Raw genomic sequence first — 18,057 nt, forward strand, 5'->3', positions numbered from 1 at the left:
TGGTAAGTGTATGGTTTACTTAGCGGGTTTTTTGTGCCAGTAATGATGTATAATAAAAGAATTGTCCCTTTTTATTCAATCAGGTTTTATTTTGGATGTTAATATTAACATTTTTAGAAAATGGAAACAAAGGCTGGCCATCAAAAAAAATATTAACAACTATGTATCAGCAAGAAAAGTCACGTCTTTTTTTTCTTATTCTTTACTTTCTTCCTGGAGAATATGGCGTGCTTCATAGCTGATCTTTTACAGATACCCATCTTTACCCTCTTTAGAGTTTTCTGCTTTTGCTTTTCATCAGCTCTGTAAAGCAAAAAAGGAACATAAAGATTAGAATAAAATGGAGAAGGTACTTCTACATTTGCTGGTATTTTAAATAATCTGTCCATGTAAGTGTATGAACTCAGAAGTACTGTCACAAAAAGTACAAGGAACATTCCATCTTACAATGTTATGACATTTAATCTTCCTAAAACTGTTTGTCCACTTTACTGCCATTAATTTTCATTTATGTACTTATTCAGCATTTACCTTTAAATGGATGTGGAAAACTTAAGAAAGGCCACTCACCAAGTACAAAAAAAGCACATACAGACTTTCATGCTCAATATATAATGCATGAATATATGAGAGAAAGGCTTAGAAGAAACTACATCAGGTTTAACAACATTATGAAGACTCCTGCAAATAATACAGGACCTAAATATAACTAGCAAATGGATTGTTCTCTGTCTCTGAGAAAGGATGTATTTCATAGCACAAAATATGGAATAATTTTTAACAAATAAAACATACAGGTGTTTTTATTAGAAAAAGAAACCGAAGTTATCTTCTGCAATAAATCAGCAAAAGAAATAACTCGTGGCCTGAAAGGACTAAACCGTTCCACTACAATGGACAGAATAACATCTTACTTCATGGAAGAAACATGAGGTTTCATGAATTTCTTTTAGTATCCTTTTTACTTTTTTAAGCAAAGAAAAAAAACATTAAAGGAGGGAATTTTTAAGAGAGATATGTAAAATGAAATATTGCTACCTTTTTTCTCTAATACTCCATAACCAAAACTCAGATCAATGTCACAGCAGGACATGAAGCAACATAGCTGTAGTCCTCTACCATCCAGCAGGCATCTGATGAATCTCTTGATGCTAATCCAGGAGGTTAACTATCTGAATCTCACTATGCAACAGAGGTACGTCTTTTAGGAGGGAAGATTTGTATTTCCACTGCTACAGCCGCTCAAGTCAAGAATCACAAACAAACCCATGCACTCTGGAGAGGAAGTTACAAAAGTGCGGGTCAACTATCCCAAACTGGAAAGACTGAGCCAACTGCTGGATCATCTCTTAGCAAATCCCCTTCCCTCTTTTCAGTTAGATCCACCTGAAGACCATCACACACCATTTTTTTTGTCTTTTGATATATACAAGTATGTGCTTGTGTATGTTACAGAAGCACAATCATGGTAGAATAGAAGTACTTAATGTGACCCTCATTAATGCAGATCTTACATGGTGGAGATTTAGACCATACTACAGAGATCACCTGAAATACCAAAAGGAAAAAAGAAAAAGATGCCACAACACAGCAAAAGAGCCAGGAAGCAATAAAAAGTGTTGTGACTCTTTTCTTTGCCCTTTCGTGAGGAATCTGATAGGGATAAAAGTGCTTCATTACTTTAATACTGAATCTTCTTGACAGAGCTATCCCCATGCACCATTCACCAAGTTTGGGATCCATATAAATCAGTTTTGAAAGAAAAGCCACAGTTAAGGAATTGGGAGCCACAGTAAGTGACCTGCCTGGTTTTTATCATATCCTCCCTTCAGTATATACACCCCAGCAACACAGCAAGCAGGCAATAGTGAAAGCTGACATCAGCACCCAAAGCCAAAAATCATCTCTTTCTAAATTGTTTCTGTGAAATAAGATCTAATCTCATCTGAATGCTATCTTTTATTATATTAATGCAATATCACACTTACTGGCAAGCTGTTCTGCTGCTGGAGAGACTGGGACAGGTACTGCGCTTGTGACCTGCCTTGCCACAAACAAAACAGCCAGCATCAGTCTTCTCACAAGTGTGGTTTTGAAGAGCACAGCAGTTGCAATTATTACAGTGAAACCAAGCTGCAAAACAAGGAACATGATTTATGATCTTGAAAAGGTTTAGAATGATCATTCTGACACCAAGCTTTAAATACAGGCTCTATTACCAGGTTTTTGATTTTGTTTTAGTTTTACAGAGGTGGATGTAGTCAGTTTCTGGTGCGTTACCACATTTCATAAGGCAGCCAGGTGCTTCTTCATTAGATATACTGTGTAACTATTTCAATATAACTGAATTATTTTGCCATTAGAATTATTATCCTCTATGTGATCTTAACATGAAAAATAGTCCAGATGTTAAAATGGACTTACAAATTGCAATTTCTGTATCAGTAACAAAAATTATTTGCTTCAGCTATTTAAACACAGCTATAAATACAATTTCATTTGTGTATGCAACATAATTTGATCATGCCCTCTCAAACATCTTAGTAATTGCCTATTTGTTTATGAAATTCTAATGAAAAGGTCTACAAAACCAGGAAACACTTATATGACAAATAAAAATATTTAAGTTTTCCCATAACAAATACAAATGGGGTTTAGTACGCCTTGACAAGAATTTATCATGTTTCCACACAGTGCAAATATACGTAAGTTATCGAATGGCTACTCATGTGAAACTGAGATTTTTCCTTTACTCTATGTCTTCTGAATGATTACATTTTATTTCTTTTACAGAATATTTTCTCTTCCGGTTTGTAATCTCAGTTTCTTTGGACTACAGCTTAAACAACAAGTGTACTTTTATTTAGAAAATTATTTTTCTGTACTTACAGGGTTTTACACATTTTTTGCAAAGAACACAATGTTTCCATCGTCTACCATCCTACAAAAGATGAATAAATGCATTGTTTGTTTGTTTGTTTTAAAAAACCCCACTGATTCTATCTTAAAACTGAACCATTGATGTATGGTCCCCATTATTTACGGAAACAGGTCCTCTGTAGAAAGGACTGTAACTTAGAAACAGCAGTCCTGAGAATCTGTGACAATCGCAGGAAAGTGGCTGCATTTTGAAATTGGCAAGTTCTACAACTTCGAAACATAAGAAGAAATGTATGTGTCAACAGACCGCTGATGAATAAGGTATGGTGTAAGTGGCAAGTAGCAAACTTTTCCTGTCTTCTTTCCAACACAAAGGAATCGGGGAAAGAGAAATTAACTTCCAGTGGGTTATGAATGATGTCCTGTGAAGTTAATAATGAGTCTACAAAACTGAACTCTTTGGGGTTTCCCAAGGAAATCGGTATCAGAATAGGTTTTTACCAGAGCAGGTATTACAGAAATTACTATCTGACTACTGCTAAAACTACCATCCAGAAAGAAGTCAAAATACTTACTTTTGACGTACATGAATTGCATATCTTGCAGTGCTGGTTACCAGAACTAACATACCGCTGACAAATAGTGCAAAACCTGGGAAAAAAAAAAAATTATAAATGTACTAGTCCAGTATTTGCTCACAAAGCAATTAATTTTATACAAGCTCAACAATAAATACAAGGATTGCAAAATCACTTTGCTAAATTAAAGATGTTGGTTTTGATGCATAAAATCACCACTTAGGCCCAGAGCCTTATAATCAATTAGACACAGTACATCCAAATAGTAAAATTCAGGTGTTTGAATTCAAATTAGCAACACTATCAGCAGTAAATCAAACCAAATCCATTCCTTTGTCCTTGATGCTTCTCCTAGCGTTCATTTTATTAACTACTGTCTCAACCAAGCTGATTATCAGGCATAGCTGTAAATCTCTCTCGTAGGTGTACACAACATTTCTTACAGACAAGCTGAGGAATCTCATCATTCCACACTGGAAAATGTAACTTTCTTTTTAGGTGCCCAGCTCTCCTACACATTGTTTATAGAACATGCAACCTTAGAATGAGACAGACAAATGTGCTCTTGAGCCTGGCATCCAAAAGTTAGGCATGATGATACTGAACAGCACCATCCCAAAGTCCTTTAGAGACGTTATGCCATAATTAAGAACAAACGCACTCTTTCAGCCACTTGAGCATTAACACATCTTACCTATAACCCTCTTCTACAGGAAGTACAATCATACTTGGGGTCAGGTTCGTGAAGATACGGACAGGAGACTGTCTACGACCTGTCTTGCCGTGTTTATAAAGTGCATGATTATCATAGTCTACCTAGAAAAATAAAACCATAGAAAAAGAGTCTTAAACTGAATGCTAAGCACAGGCAGAACTATTTACATATTTATCATCTTTATATGTGCCTTATGAAATTTAGTTTTTATATAAAAGACTCTAACCCCAAATTAGATTACAAATTCTACAGCAAGTATTCTGTCTCACTTATTTTTAAATTTGTGCAACCATAATATCAGGCTAGACTCAAGAAACTAAGTTCCCAGTACAATAACCCTATTTTACTTATCCCTTTTTGCTCTTTTGCATGAGATATCTAAAATAACATTGCAGTTGTCCTACAAAAGAGCAACCCATTAAAAAAAATGGAACTATACCATTTGGTCTATCTGGCAGTACCAGAGCTGACATGCATCTTAATCTCAGAATAATTACGAAGTTGCAAATCCAGTCATCGCTGCTGTTTCCAGCACTGCCTTCAGAGACTTGTCAAAGAAGTTGTCATCTCTGAGCACTAGCAGGAATGCAGAGTCTAGCCTAGCACAAATTTCCATTCTACAAGATACAAATACGTTGTTCAGAACACCCACATCAAACTTTATGCAGAGTTGTTATATGAGAAAATAAAACTTTAACACCATGAACACCCATGATTGAGCTCTCAAAAGTCACTGATGTACGCATTCTTAAACAACTTACAGAATGGATACAATACTGGAGAAGTTGATGACAGATTATTGCTTTATCACTGACAACTTCATTTATTACATAATTCCAAAATTTTCCATTGTTGTAACTCTACTCTGGTCCCAGCAGTTTTGGAGATGAAAGACCTTAAATTTTTTTTGGACCAGGGCTGGGCATTACCCACCACGCTACTGACATTTCAACATCTGGGAAGAATGAAACACTCTTCTTCGAGTTACCTCTCACCTCTGCAATATGCACCTGCCGAAATTTTGCACCTACAAATTCTGTCACACTGAAAACCCGGCAGAAGATATGAGTTAATGGACAGATGGCAGTAAGTTAAAAGATATGTATAAACTGTAGGAGTGTGACAAAGTTGTCAAAGGTGTGACTAATACAAATACAGAATCTGGGCTTCACATGATGAGCACCACAGGGTTTGCAGTACGTCCAAGTCAAAATTGAAGTTCAAGAAGGCAGCCCATCTACAGACTAGTGCTACCATTATATCTGCTTTCATTCATATTCCTGTTCACATTGCACATGACTGAAATTTAGCAGATTCACTGGATTCAGTCTTACCTGGTAATCCATCATACTGAAGCTTGGGAAAAAGTCAAGAATACGAGACTCAAAGAAGTATGGAAATATCCAGAACATGGGCATCTCTTGGTTGTTATGACCTAGTAATGAAAAGATGTACATTAAAGAAAAACAAGGTACATGAAGCATGAAAAATTTACAGTAAACATTCTGAATACATGTATATGTACATCCTGCTGGGCATAAGAACTAGTTCCTTTAGGCGACAAAGTCTTGGCATATTTTATATATGCGGAGCTGTAAGCTCCACTTAACTAACAGCTCTTGTCACCTGCCTAGGTTGGTAAGCAATGGTACTGGTTTGACAGCTTATTCTTCTCTACCTTTAAAGTCCATTTTAATTGCAAAGTTTTTGAGAGAGACTTAGAGAATTCGGTATTATTAAACTAGAAGTATCAGGAGAGTAAATTAGATATATAGTAGTTCATCTTTAGAAATTATAACATGTGTGTTCACATTCACCCAAGTAGCAAGAATCACAGTTGTAATACATACCTTCTTTTCCAGTCTCCTTCCACATTGCCATCAGTTTTTTAAAACTAGCAGCCAGTGCTCCCACTAAACCTCCAAATGGGGGATCAGTTACCATAATGACTCTTCCACCATTGTCTTGATGTAAGAATTTTCTACAAGCTTCACATGCAGCCTGTAAGAAACAGAGGTTAATTTCAGAAATATAGATTCAAGAACTGGAACTGTAAAAATATTGTCCTTGTAAATTATTATTTTAGAAGTTTCAACTTTGAAGATGGAAGTTACTTCCTCTTGTGGAGGTGAATTTCCCTTTGTGTAGCATTCAAAAAAACCAACTAGATTTGAAGCACTGAAAACAAGTGCCCTGTTCAGTTAGAGATAATGTATCAAGGGCAGATGCAGTTCAAGCTTCCTAAGATAGTCTTCTTCCTAAGGGTACTAAATTTTACTTGGAAAAAAGATGTTATTCATAGCAAGAAAGCAAAGTTCAGGCTCAGAATACATTTTATTCATGCCCTTTAACTTTAGTTTTATTCTGTAAAGCACTATCAAAGTAATGCGAAAAAATTCAGTCCCCTGCAAACCAGTTGAATCCATACTGGTTATAAAAATACATCATGTTCAAATTTTAGCAATCTAACCTGGACTCAATATTATTGAAGGAAATGTAAAAAGGTATGTATTCACTGCCATCTTGCAGTGTTCTCTCATCTATTACTTAGATTCAACTGCATTCCAAAACCAGATTTTTAACACAAATACACATTCAAAAGTGCTGCAATTCAGTCCTTGAATACGCTGCAATACAGTGTCATTACAGATGTCACCTTTTCACACCTTGAAAAGAACACTACAGTGTTTATAATGCAGATGAACAGTCTTTTGTTTTAATTGAAAAATACAAAACTTGAATACAGTAATGGATTAAAAAAATTCAAAGGTAAGGCTTTCAGACCAGCCTCCCATTTCATTCTAGACAATTCTTTTTATTTTCCAGATACCATTCAAAATTAGCCTTTAGAATGGAAAAAATCTGAAAATTACCTACATAATATGAAAGGTATTGCAATAAACATGTTTATGCAAATCAGTGGTGGCTTACTAATAATGGCAGTGGAAGAGCAAAGAGTGAGTGAGTATGCTATTGGGATAAATGTTTGAAATTAATGTTTGGAATTGAATTACACTGTGATTCTCTGTACAAAGCTACAATAAATGTCCAACTACAGCTGCAGGTTACCTAATAAACTCAAAATTAAGCACTCAATGTGACATATAAAAGAAAATCAGCATTTTCTTTAACAATTACGCTAATTCAACCTCATTTTATGACAAGGTTAACCTTTTGACCTTGATTGCCTGGAACAAAGCAGAAAAACAGCCTCTTCCCTCCCACCTCAAGTACCAGTGAACGAGTCCCATGGCATCTACTGGGTCTCTAAAGGCTGGGAATAAAACAATTAATTCTGTTTTAACAACACAGGAAGAGGGCTAATGAATACTTATATAATGCAACAACTCACACCAAGCTGTCATTTTAATAAAAGCAGCAGTTAATGTGTGTAAGTAACATTAGTTAGCATACATTTAATAGGCAACTTTATCTTTGAATCAAGTGGGGAGAGAATTCCTGAAGAGGCACTGTTACTCTTTGATTTCCAGTACTGTTGACCATTTTTGTCTCATGATAGTTGTTTTCTACTAGACTAGCCATGACTTTCTTACAAAATTCTGCATCAACAGCAGGTACTTCCTTACAAAGTACTCAAGAAATACTTGGCCTTACCTCTCCACCAAAAAAATAATGATTAAACATGTTGTAGTGGCAGAATTCATCCTCTGTGTAAAACTGTGAATACCTGTAAAACAAGTTTTAATAGTAGTAGAAAAATATAAACAACTTCTTGCCTGCCCTAAGGGGCATTTACAGTGAAAACAAGGCCTTAAGAAAAACAACATCTTTGGGTTCCGATTACTGACAACACATACCAATACTGGGAATTACTAAGTATAATTACTTTTCTCATAAACTGGATGTCAATTGTGTATGTGTGCAGGAACAGAGATGCAGAGACAGGAAAGGGAAAACAACCACCAATTTATCTTTTAAAGCAATAAGAACACAAATCTTTGTACATACTCTTCAGACAGATAAACATTTGTCAAAACTTACCTGAAATCAATATCTAGCAGAAGGCTTCTAACCCTGAAATCTTCTCCTTGTGATGCTTTTGACTGGATCATTTCATGAAGCCTGAAGTATAATTGGAGCAAAGAAATTTAACACATAATCATTGGCTTCAGAAATAATCTTGCAAGACAAGAATGCCTCGTACTTTACTAAACCTAAAACCAAACAGATAAAGAAAATGGAGTAATCTGAATTTGGATGATTCCACTTAGCTAATATTCAAAGTTAGAAAAATATGCTAGTCTTAAAAGATGAAAAGTCAGTGGAGCCTACTGGATCACCATGAACAAAAAAAACCAAACATAAGCAAAGAAACTCATTGTCACTTCTGTAAAAAACAAAGCAGGGCATTTAAAGTGTGAATGTGTGTTATTGTCAGTTTAGCTACAATCTTCTCCTGTACCTTACGAGCTCAAAGACCCCACTAGATGCTTGGATAATCCCAACCAACTAAAGAGTGGTGAACCTCTTATTATGGGAGAATCCTTGATTATTTATATATTAGTAAGCTGCACAGTGTTGAGAGAAATATTATTTGAAAGTGTAACAATTCTCACTGATGTACCTGGGTGTTCCAACAGAGAGCACTCGTCTGAATCCTAAATCAATAATAAGATCCAGTAGGAACTGGCAGCTTCTGTCTGCAAATAAATACTGTGCATTTGTTTTTTTATTCTCCAGTGGATACAGAAGTTGACTGGGACTTTTTAACTGGGCAGTAGAGATATTACACAGGAGCTGGTGATCCAAGTGTTTTTCCCATTCAGCTGGAAACAGCAATTGCTGGCATTCCTGGCAAAACCTCCTCTTCGATAATGGCAACAGAACAAAATTCTTGTACCTTTAAATACAAAAGACAATAGGGAACAAACTTTGAAAAAGCCTCTATAAAATATATGAAGGGGAACTATGAAGGGGGTTTCATGTTTTTTAAGAGTTCAGGCCTTTAAACAAGCAATGTAGTTTAAATTGCTCTTGCAAAACTCCATTATATACATGTGAATGAATACTGATGAAAAAATATTCAAAGGACACTTTGAAAAGCATATAATACGCTGGCCAAATATACTGAGATTCCCCGTAAAATAACTGGATTACAGAGTGAAAACTCTATATTCACTACCAGCAAGCAGTCCTGTATGTTTATACAGAAAACTTGGACATTATTTGTTGCTGTATTACCTTTGCTTCTTTTCACAACGTTAAGCCTGTTACTTTTGCACATTGAAGTCAGGAATAATTGTTTGAACTGAAACTAGTACTGACCTCTTGTTAGCACATAATAAGCACTAATGTAAGAACTATACACACACAGAGAAAAAAAAAACAAAACAATTCCTGGGTTGAAACTACCATGCTCTAATTAGATGTTTCATGCTATTTTCCCATTGCAGTCAACGAGTTCTTATTCTTCCAAATCCCTCTGGTATGTTTTCATATTTTAAAGAATCCTGAGATATTACTTCTACATTCAGAGTACCTAAACTTGTATTACTTGATTTTTAGTGAAGAAAATATATTTAACAATACCTTTCCACATTCTGCCTGTGTGTAAAAGGCGGCTGATGATTTCTATTATATTCTTCACGTGCCGCAAGCCTAGTTTCTGATACCTGTAAAATTTATGTATATAAAAAGTTACAAACCAAACAGATATCGCTCTGTATTGTACATTAAATCTCAATATTAAACAAAAAGGGTGAATCAAAGGTCTTATGCTTTAGTTACTCTGTGCAGAAAAATTATCACATTCTTTGGATTGTTGCTTAAGAACAAGCATGACTGCAGCACAGAAGCATGCTGCAAAACAACACGAGTCTCTCGTGAATTTAAACTGTGTGTAAAATAAATAGAAGAATTTCATTCTTCTACTACATGTCATACTCAGAGAAAAACTCAAAACATGATTATGATGAAGATGGAAAGAAGTATACTTTCCATTAATGCATGCCAGCAGTTGCATCACCTCTGAAGAACTATGATCTGATCCTGAACAACTGATGACAGTAGAAATGTTGCCCAAGTCTTTTGTGTGTGATTATTTTAAAATAACATGCTCTTCTCTGAGTCTTCTACTTTGTTCCCACAAAACATACTTAGGGTTTCACAGTCAATAGAGTTTCAAGACATTTGCGCAAAACTGATGGAACTGATTTGTTTAAAGGGGAATACAGTAAAATTCAATAGAACAAAAGACACCATGACACAAGTGAAATTTAAAATGAAATTTCACTAGGAATACCACATATATCTACCCAACCAAGTGATTAATCACCTCATCTTTTCTTTATGCAACTTTTCAGTAGTAACCAGCCCAGCAATGAACCGCTTATGAACACAATTAAATTCCAGCCTGCCAACCTGCTGAGATCAATGACCGCAACACAAGATACTCATTTAGGAAACAGAAAAAGCAACACAAAACGTAGTGGACAAAAACTGCAGCAAGGTCTCCATGAATACATATCAATCCCAATTTTGTTACCCTACAATTATGTGACCAAAGTTTGCTTGTATCCATCAGATTTTCTCTGTCTTAACCATGGAAGATGAGAACATCTTGGGACCAGAACTGTCCTATTTTATTCAACATTGCATAGCATTCGCAAACTTCGTAACTCAAATACCTAAGTGTTTTGGCAATACAGAAACAAATGCCAGTTTTGCTCAAAATGTACACAGCCTTCCTTAAAGTTATACTTGCAACATGTTCTCCTGACAGAAACAAGAGCTCTGCTAAATACCAACTATTAGACAAAGCTTACAAAACAGCAATTGCCGCGCATTTCCAGAACAAAATATACTCTCCCCCCCCCCCCCGCCATTTTCTGTTAAATAGAGAAAAAAATCGCCAATATTTACTATAGTCTTAAGCAGCGCTCTCTTACCTTCTCATCTTCCCACTGGAAAAAGTTACAATCTTTTCTATCCCTACAAGCTGAACATGCATAAAATCTTCTTCCTTCCTCTTTTCCTTGGCTGGTCTTTACAAACAGAAGAGCAGGACCTAAACGACAAACGTAATTACAGGATGACACACAGGACACCAACAGATCCGTTTTAATGCCTCCGCTGCAAGTCTCACGCTTCCAGAATAAAGCATTACCAAAGGTTGCTGTAAAGCACAAGCCCTCGCAGGGGAGCCGAGAGAGCAGCTGCGGACGAGCAGCAGAGACGCTCAGGCAGGTGTCAAACCCCCACCCCCCCGGGAACGGCGGCCACCTCAGTCAGGGCCGTCAGAGCCCCCGGCCGGCCCCGCTCCTCCCCTCGGCGGGGCCCGCGCCCCCAGCCCGCCCGAGCGGCCCCCTCGCCGCCCGGCTCACCGTGCGGACAGCTGGGAGCGCTGGGCGCCAGGCCGAGCAGGGCCAGCCCGCCCGCCCCCGGCCGCTCCGCACCGCACAAGCCCTCCGGGTCACCCTCCCCGCTGGCCGCCATGTTACCGCCTCCTTCCCGGCAGCCCTCGCCACCCGATGGGTAAGGCAGGAGCGGAGCAGCCGACGTTACGGCGCCCCCCAGCGGTGCGGCGGCCCCGCCGCCCGGGGAGAAAACTCCCGTTAGTAACACGGACGAAATAAACCAAAATTCGGGTCTGCTTCCTGCACGGCAAATAACACAGCGGAGCCCAGGACCCGTGCCTTTGAGACTGTGACGTTTATTTTCTTCAATAGGCATGTCTGGTACATAAACACCATCTTTAATTGTTTAATAAACTGTCTGGATAAAAACGAAATCAGGGGAAGTTTATAAAGGTGGTCATTTCAATCTTGCTTTGAACTCCACTGTACGGTGAGTTTTACATTTAAGGCTTATACGTTCCAGTTAGTCATGTGAATTGCTGACATGCTACATTAATATTTACATCCACTCCAAATTATATAAAATACAAGCATTTTATTATTTTTGAGTTCAACAGTATTGCTTAGAATTACAAAATCCAGCAATGTCTGAAATACTGAAGGTTTCATAACAGCAGCAGTTTCTCTCCCGTTCCTGGTCTTAACTGTCCAGAAAATTAATAAAATAAAAATATTTACCATGTTACATAAGCCACAGATCTAGAAACATGACCATCATGTCTTAAACCATGTAACTTCAACATAAATGCAAATGGCAATGGGCAGGTGAGCACAACATTGCTAAGGGCACAACAGTAACTCTCTGTGCTCTCTGTATTACTCTTTCCCCCCTTTCCCTAGGCAAAAAAAAAATAACAGTGTGTTTAGATAGAGATTTAGAAGGCAGACTGGCTTTGTGATGAACACGTTAGTGCTTCTGTTGTTAACAGTAGAGAACCACTTTGGTGACTACTGATGAACACATTTATACCCATATGGCAAAACAAACCTGTAACAACATGGTGCAATTCTTTCGCTGTGATGGATCTATAAAGAAATATCACAATTTTCCATACGTGTGCTTAAATACACAAGTTCTAAAAGCCACAAGTGAAATTTCAACCTCTGAAACGTACACTCAGTTTATTTTGTCACAGTAGGAACTGTGTGTACTTACTCAGGTTGAATTTTGCTGTAATTCAGCTATTTAACTATTTTTGGTCCCCACGTGCAAAAAAACCTACTTGGAGCATTTTTTTCCCTTCACCCTTTCTTTCACTTGTTTGTCAAGGACAGATTGATTTTTTTTTTTAATTTTTTTTTTTTTGTGTATGACTTTTCAAGTAACTAGCCTACAAAAATCTATGAACAGCTTAAAATATCAGGAAGAAATTCCAAAGAAAAGCATTTTCACAATCAAAGATAACATTCTGCACTTTTTTTTTTTAAAAGACCATATAAAAAGAAATTGATAGTGTATAGGTTCTCACATTTATATGAAACAAAAAGAATTCTTATTGTATTCAAAAGTAGTTTCTCAGCATATGCAAACTGTGTATCTTCCCTTATTCAGAATACATTAATTTAGCCTATAAAAATACAGTATGGACAAGTTCTTCTCATTCCCTGACATAAGAATTCACAATTTTGACACAAAAATTGTAAACTTTTATTACATTCAAAATACATTTCTTAAGTCTTTAGAATTTAAGTTCTGAGGTGTCGGCAGTCAGACCTCTTGGTATACAGCAGAAATACGTTATTGCAGAGCTTTTACACAGAAGTAGCTTCCTAAAGTTAAGAGAAACTTACGATTCCCATGTATTTTTGTTGCTACCAGGAGGAAAAGAAAGGCTTCCTGCTATGAAAGGTCTGCGTGAACGCATTACTCAGATGAACAATTCGGCCCTGACTTCCAGTGCTACTTCGCTCCACAATCACACGTGGCATCTGAACAAGCTGAATGGGACTTTTTTCATCCTTTAATGCCTGAGTAAGGTTTAGTATCTAAAAGAGTAAAAGCAGGTAAGGTGAGAGCACACAAATAAAACTGTGGCTAACAGGATTATAAATTTAGATGCCACTCTTAAATCAATTCTGTAGAGGACTGCACTGTCAAATTATTTTTAAGATACTCTATTGCAAATAGAAGTATTTTATTTATTTGGTAACATTATGACATCCTACCGCTATCTGACTACCCTTCTATCTTTTTTTGAATATTTCATGCAATCCTCTTCGAATTTTTGGAAAATGTTAGAGACAAAAATCTAAGAGCATTTTAAATTTAGCACATCACTTAAGAGCATTACACCTTTAATGAAAAAAACCTACGAGAAAGCAATCAACATGTATTTAGCACAGGATCTACCAGGAGTTTAGCTACAAATTATTTTCATATCAGAAGATATGAAGCCATATGATTCAGCTCTCAGCTCCCAGGAGTCTGTTATCTTCCTTCCAAAAACCTCAGTGCTCATGAACCACCCTGATAATTTACTCCATGTTCAATGTTATCCTGCTGAAAACTGAAGCAAGTATTCAATTTAGTTTTGGTGACACACTTGCATTATCCTTAACATCAGGCCTTTTTTTCCCCCTGCACAATGCCCCTTTATTCCTTGTGTGACTTACTGATCCCCTGCTCATTCTGCACTTTCATGGCTGAAGAACCCTGACAGATAAAGTCTTTTTGCACGGTTTACTGCAATTTGGCTCTTCCAGCAACTCCACTTGACTTTTACATTTTCTAAGTTCTAAGGCAATCCTTTGTAGATCTGTGTTACCTGGTTGCTTAGTTTCTGTGTTCTTGAGAGAACTGTTTATCTTGGGTTTGAAACCCTTCCCAATATTTTTTTTTCCCCGCTTGACAAAAATATGCTTCTAGCTACTTTTGGTACCTTAAATTTAAAGGCCTCCCCCCATATGTGCAAGATATATTTCTCTTCAGCCTCCTTATCTTTATCAACTAGATTCTTCATTTTCTAATTCTTAAAGTTTTCATTTTTAAGGATGTATTTACAGATGTTTTGGCTATCCCACAAATTTATCTTAACTGAATGAATCCATTATGTGATCTAGATATCCAACTCTTCTATAATGCCCTTGTAACATACTTTGGTTTTACACCAAACACAAGTCTAAAATCAGTGCTAAAAGGCATCACTTGCTGATGTATTTCTAATCACTTCCAAGAATAACTCATTATCTGCATTTCTTCCCTAAAACCATGCCTGAAAACCTGACATATCCCACAGTGAAACACATTCTTGTATAGCTAAAGAGAGATTTAAAAAAAACAAAACAAAACAAACCCAAAACCCAAACCAACAAGAAAAAAAAACCCCAAACAAATCTCTGTTGAAATTCACCTCAGGGAAAGGGTGTGACAAAAGGGTCCAGATGCAGCCTTTATAGTGGGAAATTAATTTAGACAACCTTATCTAGATCTCTCTCAATTATATAATCAGTTTTTTTCCTTAAGCTTTCTGTTAAATAACAGATTCCCTGTAGCCAATTGTCTCATCACAAAAAAGCTACTTAAGACAGTTTAAGATGGATGTATATTTCAGAAGTGACCTTCCAGTGACTGCACAAACTTCTCAGAAAAGTTATTTCAGAAATAACTCCTATAATTCAATTTAATAAGTAAGGTTTGCTGGCTTTTAGCCACCACACATAACTAGTGTTATCTGGGATGATGTTTGACTAAGCAGAGCTGCAGTCTTGTGCAAGGTACTTCCTGATAAATCATACAGAGAAAAGGTCGGATTAAGCCACTCTAGGAATTGTGAATGTCTGGCTTTAAACTATTCATGTTGAATTTATGAACACAGGGAAGTTAGTTTCAATAAATTCAGGGCAAATGAGACTATTAATTTATCTAGTCCAATGCCCTTACATTTTCACAAATCACTGTTTTATGCCTACAACGAACTAAATAATTTGTTCTTAGCTAAAGCTTGTTTTCCAGTATATGACACCAGTCTTAAATTTTAGAACAGCAAGAAGATGGAGAAACCATTCCCTCTTGTTTCAGTGTTAAAAATCCCCAACACTTAATTATCATCAAATTTCTAATCTGAAAATGGCTGGATTGGTTCCAAGTATGGTTCTGACATTTGCTAGGATGAAGAAATTTTATTACCCCTAATACTGCTTTCTTGTGAGAGGTATTTCAATAATCAAGTTAACCCTCCAAAATAAAGTCACATTTATTTCAATAACGTAACGAAATTACCCACCAAATTTTCCATCCAAGTTTATGACTCTTCTTCAGTGTTTCATTCTTAAAACACCTTCTAAGAAAATATAGGTATGAAGTCCTTCCCTATCCCCCACAAAAGCAATAAAACCCAACTGCATTAAGAAAATCATCTTCTATAAAAATAAAATAAAAAAAAAAAATCAGTACATGCTTTCTGCTGTCTCACCTATATGCAAATAGGAACAAAATCTAGAGAGAAATCTAGTCTTCTCAGATGAAAATACCATCAAGTGTCTTTCAATTGAATAGGAGCCAGTTTTTGTAGCTCTAAAAAGAACAGCTGAGAAGTGATGACAAATTAAATACATAAATAAAAATGTAAAAAAGCAGTCTTACCTGCCCCCTCATAACGGACATTTGGTTTTCAAAAGTAGCCTTGTCAAATCCTTTATCAGTCTTCATTAAAGAAAACAAACAGTTATTATAGGAAATGACCTATTTATTTTTAGCTATATATTTAGCATGCAAATTCATCAATTTCATAACACACAATCATATTTACCAACATTATAATAATCTTTGGAAGCTTCAAATAGTCATAGTATGACCCACAAAAAAGTCTATTTATTGCAGCAAGTTTACATATGTGAAAACGAAGTATGTTCCACATCATAAAAGTAAAATACATCAGTGGATACCACTTTAGGGCATTGGTAGGTAGGCTTAATACAATCACATAATGTCATACTGCTCTGTCTCCCATTTTACTCTGGCAAAAGAATACTTCCTCCTTCAGATTTATTACATACTTCAATTTCCACTGGGTTTAACAGAAAACCCAGAGTCACTTTGAATACAACTGAGTCAAAGACATAAATACTGCGAATGTGTTTCAGGATCTAGTTTTGACGTTACAGCTGCATTTTCATTAAAAGTTTAAAATTTCCATTTCTTTCCATCCTGATCATTTAGATTACTTCACTTGAACATCTGACACAATTGTTTATGGAATGTTTCAGAGAAGAACAATTCTTTACATGTCAATACTGTAGCACAGTTTCAGTATCTTTAAAATAAGTCTGACTTACTTTAGACATGGTCAAGATTTCAGCATCAACTTCACACAATATATGTATGTAAAATTAAGTATTAATGATTTCCTCAGGTTGCTACAGTTTATCTTAAGTGTATACACACCACACAGGTACATTAAATGGAGTTTTCACAAAGATTTGTGCTATAAAAGTTAACTAGCTTTAATTGATTATGTGACCCTTAGATATATAAAAGGTAATTATGTTTTCAGATGAGCTGATTACTATCAATTAGCCACATTAGTGACACAGTTTCCTCAATTATAGAAACCCTTTCTACCATGCCAATGTTAAAGCTAAAATAGCACAGTATCATGACATACGGAAGTTAAATTCACAGAAAGAAAAACCACCTAACTCTTCCATTACAGGTATTAACTATTTCAGTAATGCTCAATTCAAAGCAGCACTCGATTCACCTTAAATAGTTCGTAAAGATCTTCACAAAGATCCTGTATGAAGTTCATATCAGAAATGCGAGGAAGAACTAGGTCTCTGGTCTCCTGAGAGAAAGGAACTTTTGCTTGAGAAAGCCAAGCCCAGTGAAAGGGATCTAATGCAGAAAAACAGTACACTTAATCGTTAACAACAGGCAAAAATGAAATTCTCAAGCACTTACCACTGATACAGTACTCTGCTGCCTACTGGAAGTTCTCAGTAACACACCATTTTTCACAACATTGTTACCGCATATACACTTTTTGGCTACATTTACAAAAGCAGCTTTACAGCTACTTAGCCTTTTTTCCAAACAGTGAAAATATATTTTAAGTAATAAGATAAAATTAGTTGAAGCAGTAAGTAAAAAAGGTATATAAATTAAATACTGTAAGCAACAGTAGAGGCCTTATCCTAGTTTAGTAATACAGCTTCCTTTGGAGTAAAATAATGGCTACAATCAAACAGAAATCTTTCATGTTTGACTCATACTGAAGAATTAACAAAAAGGTAGCTACTTTTTTTTAGTAACATTTTTAGTTTATTAAAATGCCGCCTTCTAAGCATGCTGAACAAAACATTCTTAACTTTTCACATAATTGCTATTAAACAGCTTTTTCAAGAGATACGGTAAGAGTAATTAATATTACCAGATGTTAAAGAAGACACCAAAGATTAACTTCTACAAAGGAAGCTAAAGCTGAGAACAAGTAAAAATAACATGTTAACTTGTCTACTTGTTCACCTACAACAGTACCCTGTGTTTTGAAATAGAAATTTGGCCATTTGA

At 36.1% G+C, this 18,057-nt stretch overlaps 2 protein-coding genes across 5 annotated transcripts in view; both read right to left on the reverse strand.

Annotated features, from left to right (window-relative positions):
* Window positions 1-11,666, reverse strand: ZCCHC4 (zinc finger CCHC-type containing 4). 2 transcript variants are annotated; one of them, XM_052780323.1, is made up of 13 exons: window positions 11,517-11,666; window positions 11,082-11,200; window positions 9,724-9,806; window positions 8,759-9,034; window positions 8,176-8,256; window positions 7,789-7,861; window positions 6,024-6,174; window positions 5,508-5,608; window positions 4,153-4,274; window positions 3,456-3,531; window positions 2,890-2,941; window positions 1,989-2,133; window positions 1-303 (listed from the first exon to the last, which is right to left on the reverse strand). In XM_052780323.1, exons 1-13 carry the CDS (start codon window positions 11,626-11,628, stop codon window positions 180-182), a joined length of 1,515 nt encoding a protein of 504 aa, XP_052636283.1. In that variant the 5' UTR covers window positions 11,629-11,666; the 3' UTR covers window positions 1-179. The 2 variants fall into 2 exon arrangements, with proteins under 2 accessions (XP_052636283.1, XP_052636284.1); XM_052780324.1 differs by lacking the exon at window positions 2,890-2,941.
* Window positions 11,084-18,057, reverse strand: part of PI4K2B (phosphatidylinositol 4-kinase type 2 beta) — a 22,585-nt gene continuing 15,611 nt past the window's right edge. For 2 of the 3 annotated variants that reach the window (XM_052780327.1, XM_052780325.1), the window contains exons 8-10: window positions 17,249-17,382; window positions 16,132-16,191; window positions 11,826-13,535 (exon numbers count right to left, since the gene is read on the reverse strand). In XM_052780327.1, the coding sequence (XP_052636287.1) occupies window positions 13,362-13,535; window positions 16,132-16,191; window positions 17,249-17,382 (368 nt within the window). In that variant the 3' untranslated portion in view covers window positions 11,826-13,361. Of the gene's footprint in view, window positions 11,201-11,825; window positions 13,536-16,131; window positions 16,192-17,248; window positions 17,383-18,057 lie in introns of those variants that run through there. The other variant, XM_052780326.1, reaches the window with a different exon arrangement.

This window comes from Harpia harpyja, chromosome 2 (genome assembly GCF_026419915.1).
Source record: "Harpia harpyja isolate bHarHar1 chromosome 2, bHarHar1 primary haplotype, whole genome shotgun sequence".
In the NCBI taxonomy this organism is placed as follows: domain Eukaryota; kingdom Metazoa; phylum Chordata; class Aves; order Accipitriformes; family Accipitridae; genus Harpia; species Harpia harpyja.

Excerpts from the sequence above, each read along its gene's own strand:
- ZCCHC4 (XM_052780323.1), bottom strand. The coding sequence starts at position 11,628 with ATGGCGGCCAGCGGGGAGGGTGACCCGGAGGGCTTGTGCGGTGCGGAG. Across the intron at positions 11,201-11,516 it reads CGCTCCCAGCTGTCCGCACG|GTCCTGCTCTTCTGTTTGTA; the intron begins GTGAGCCGGGCG and ends TTTGTCGTTTAG. Across the intron at positions 3,532-4,152 it reads CCTGTAGAAGAGGGTTATAG|GTTTTGCACTATTTGTCAGC; the intron begins GTAAGATGTGTT and ends TTTTTTTCCCAG.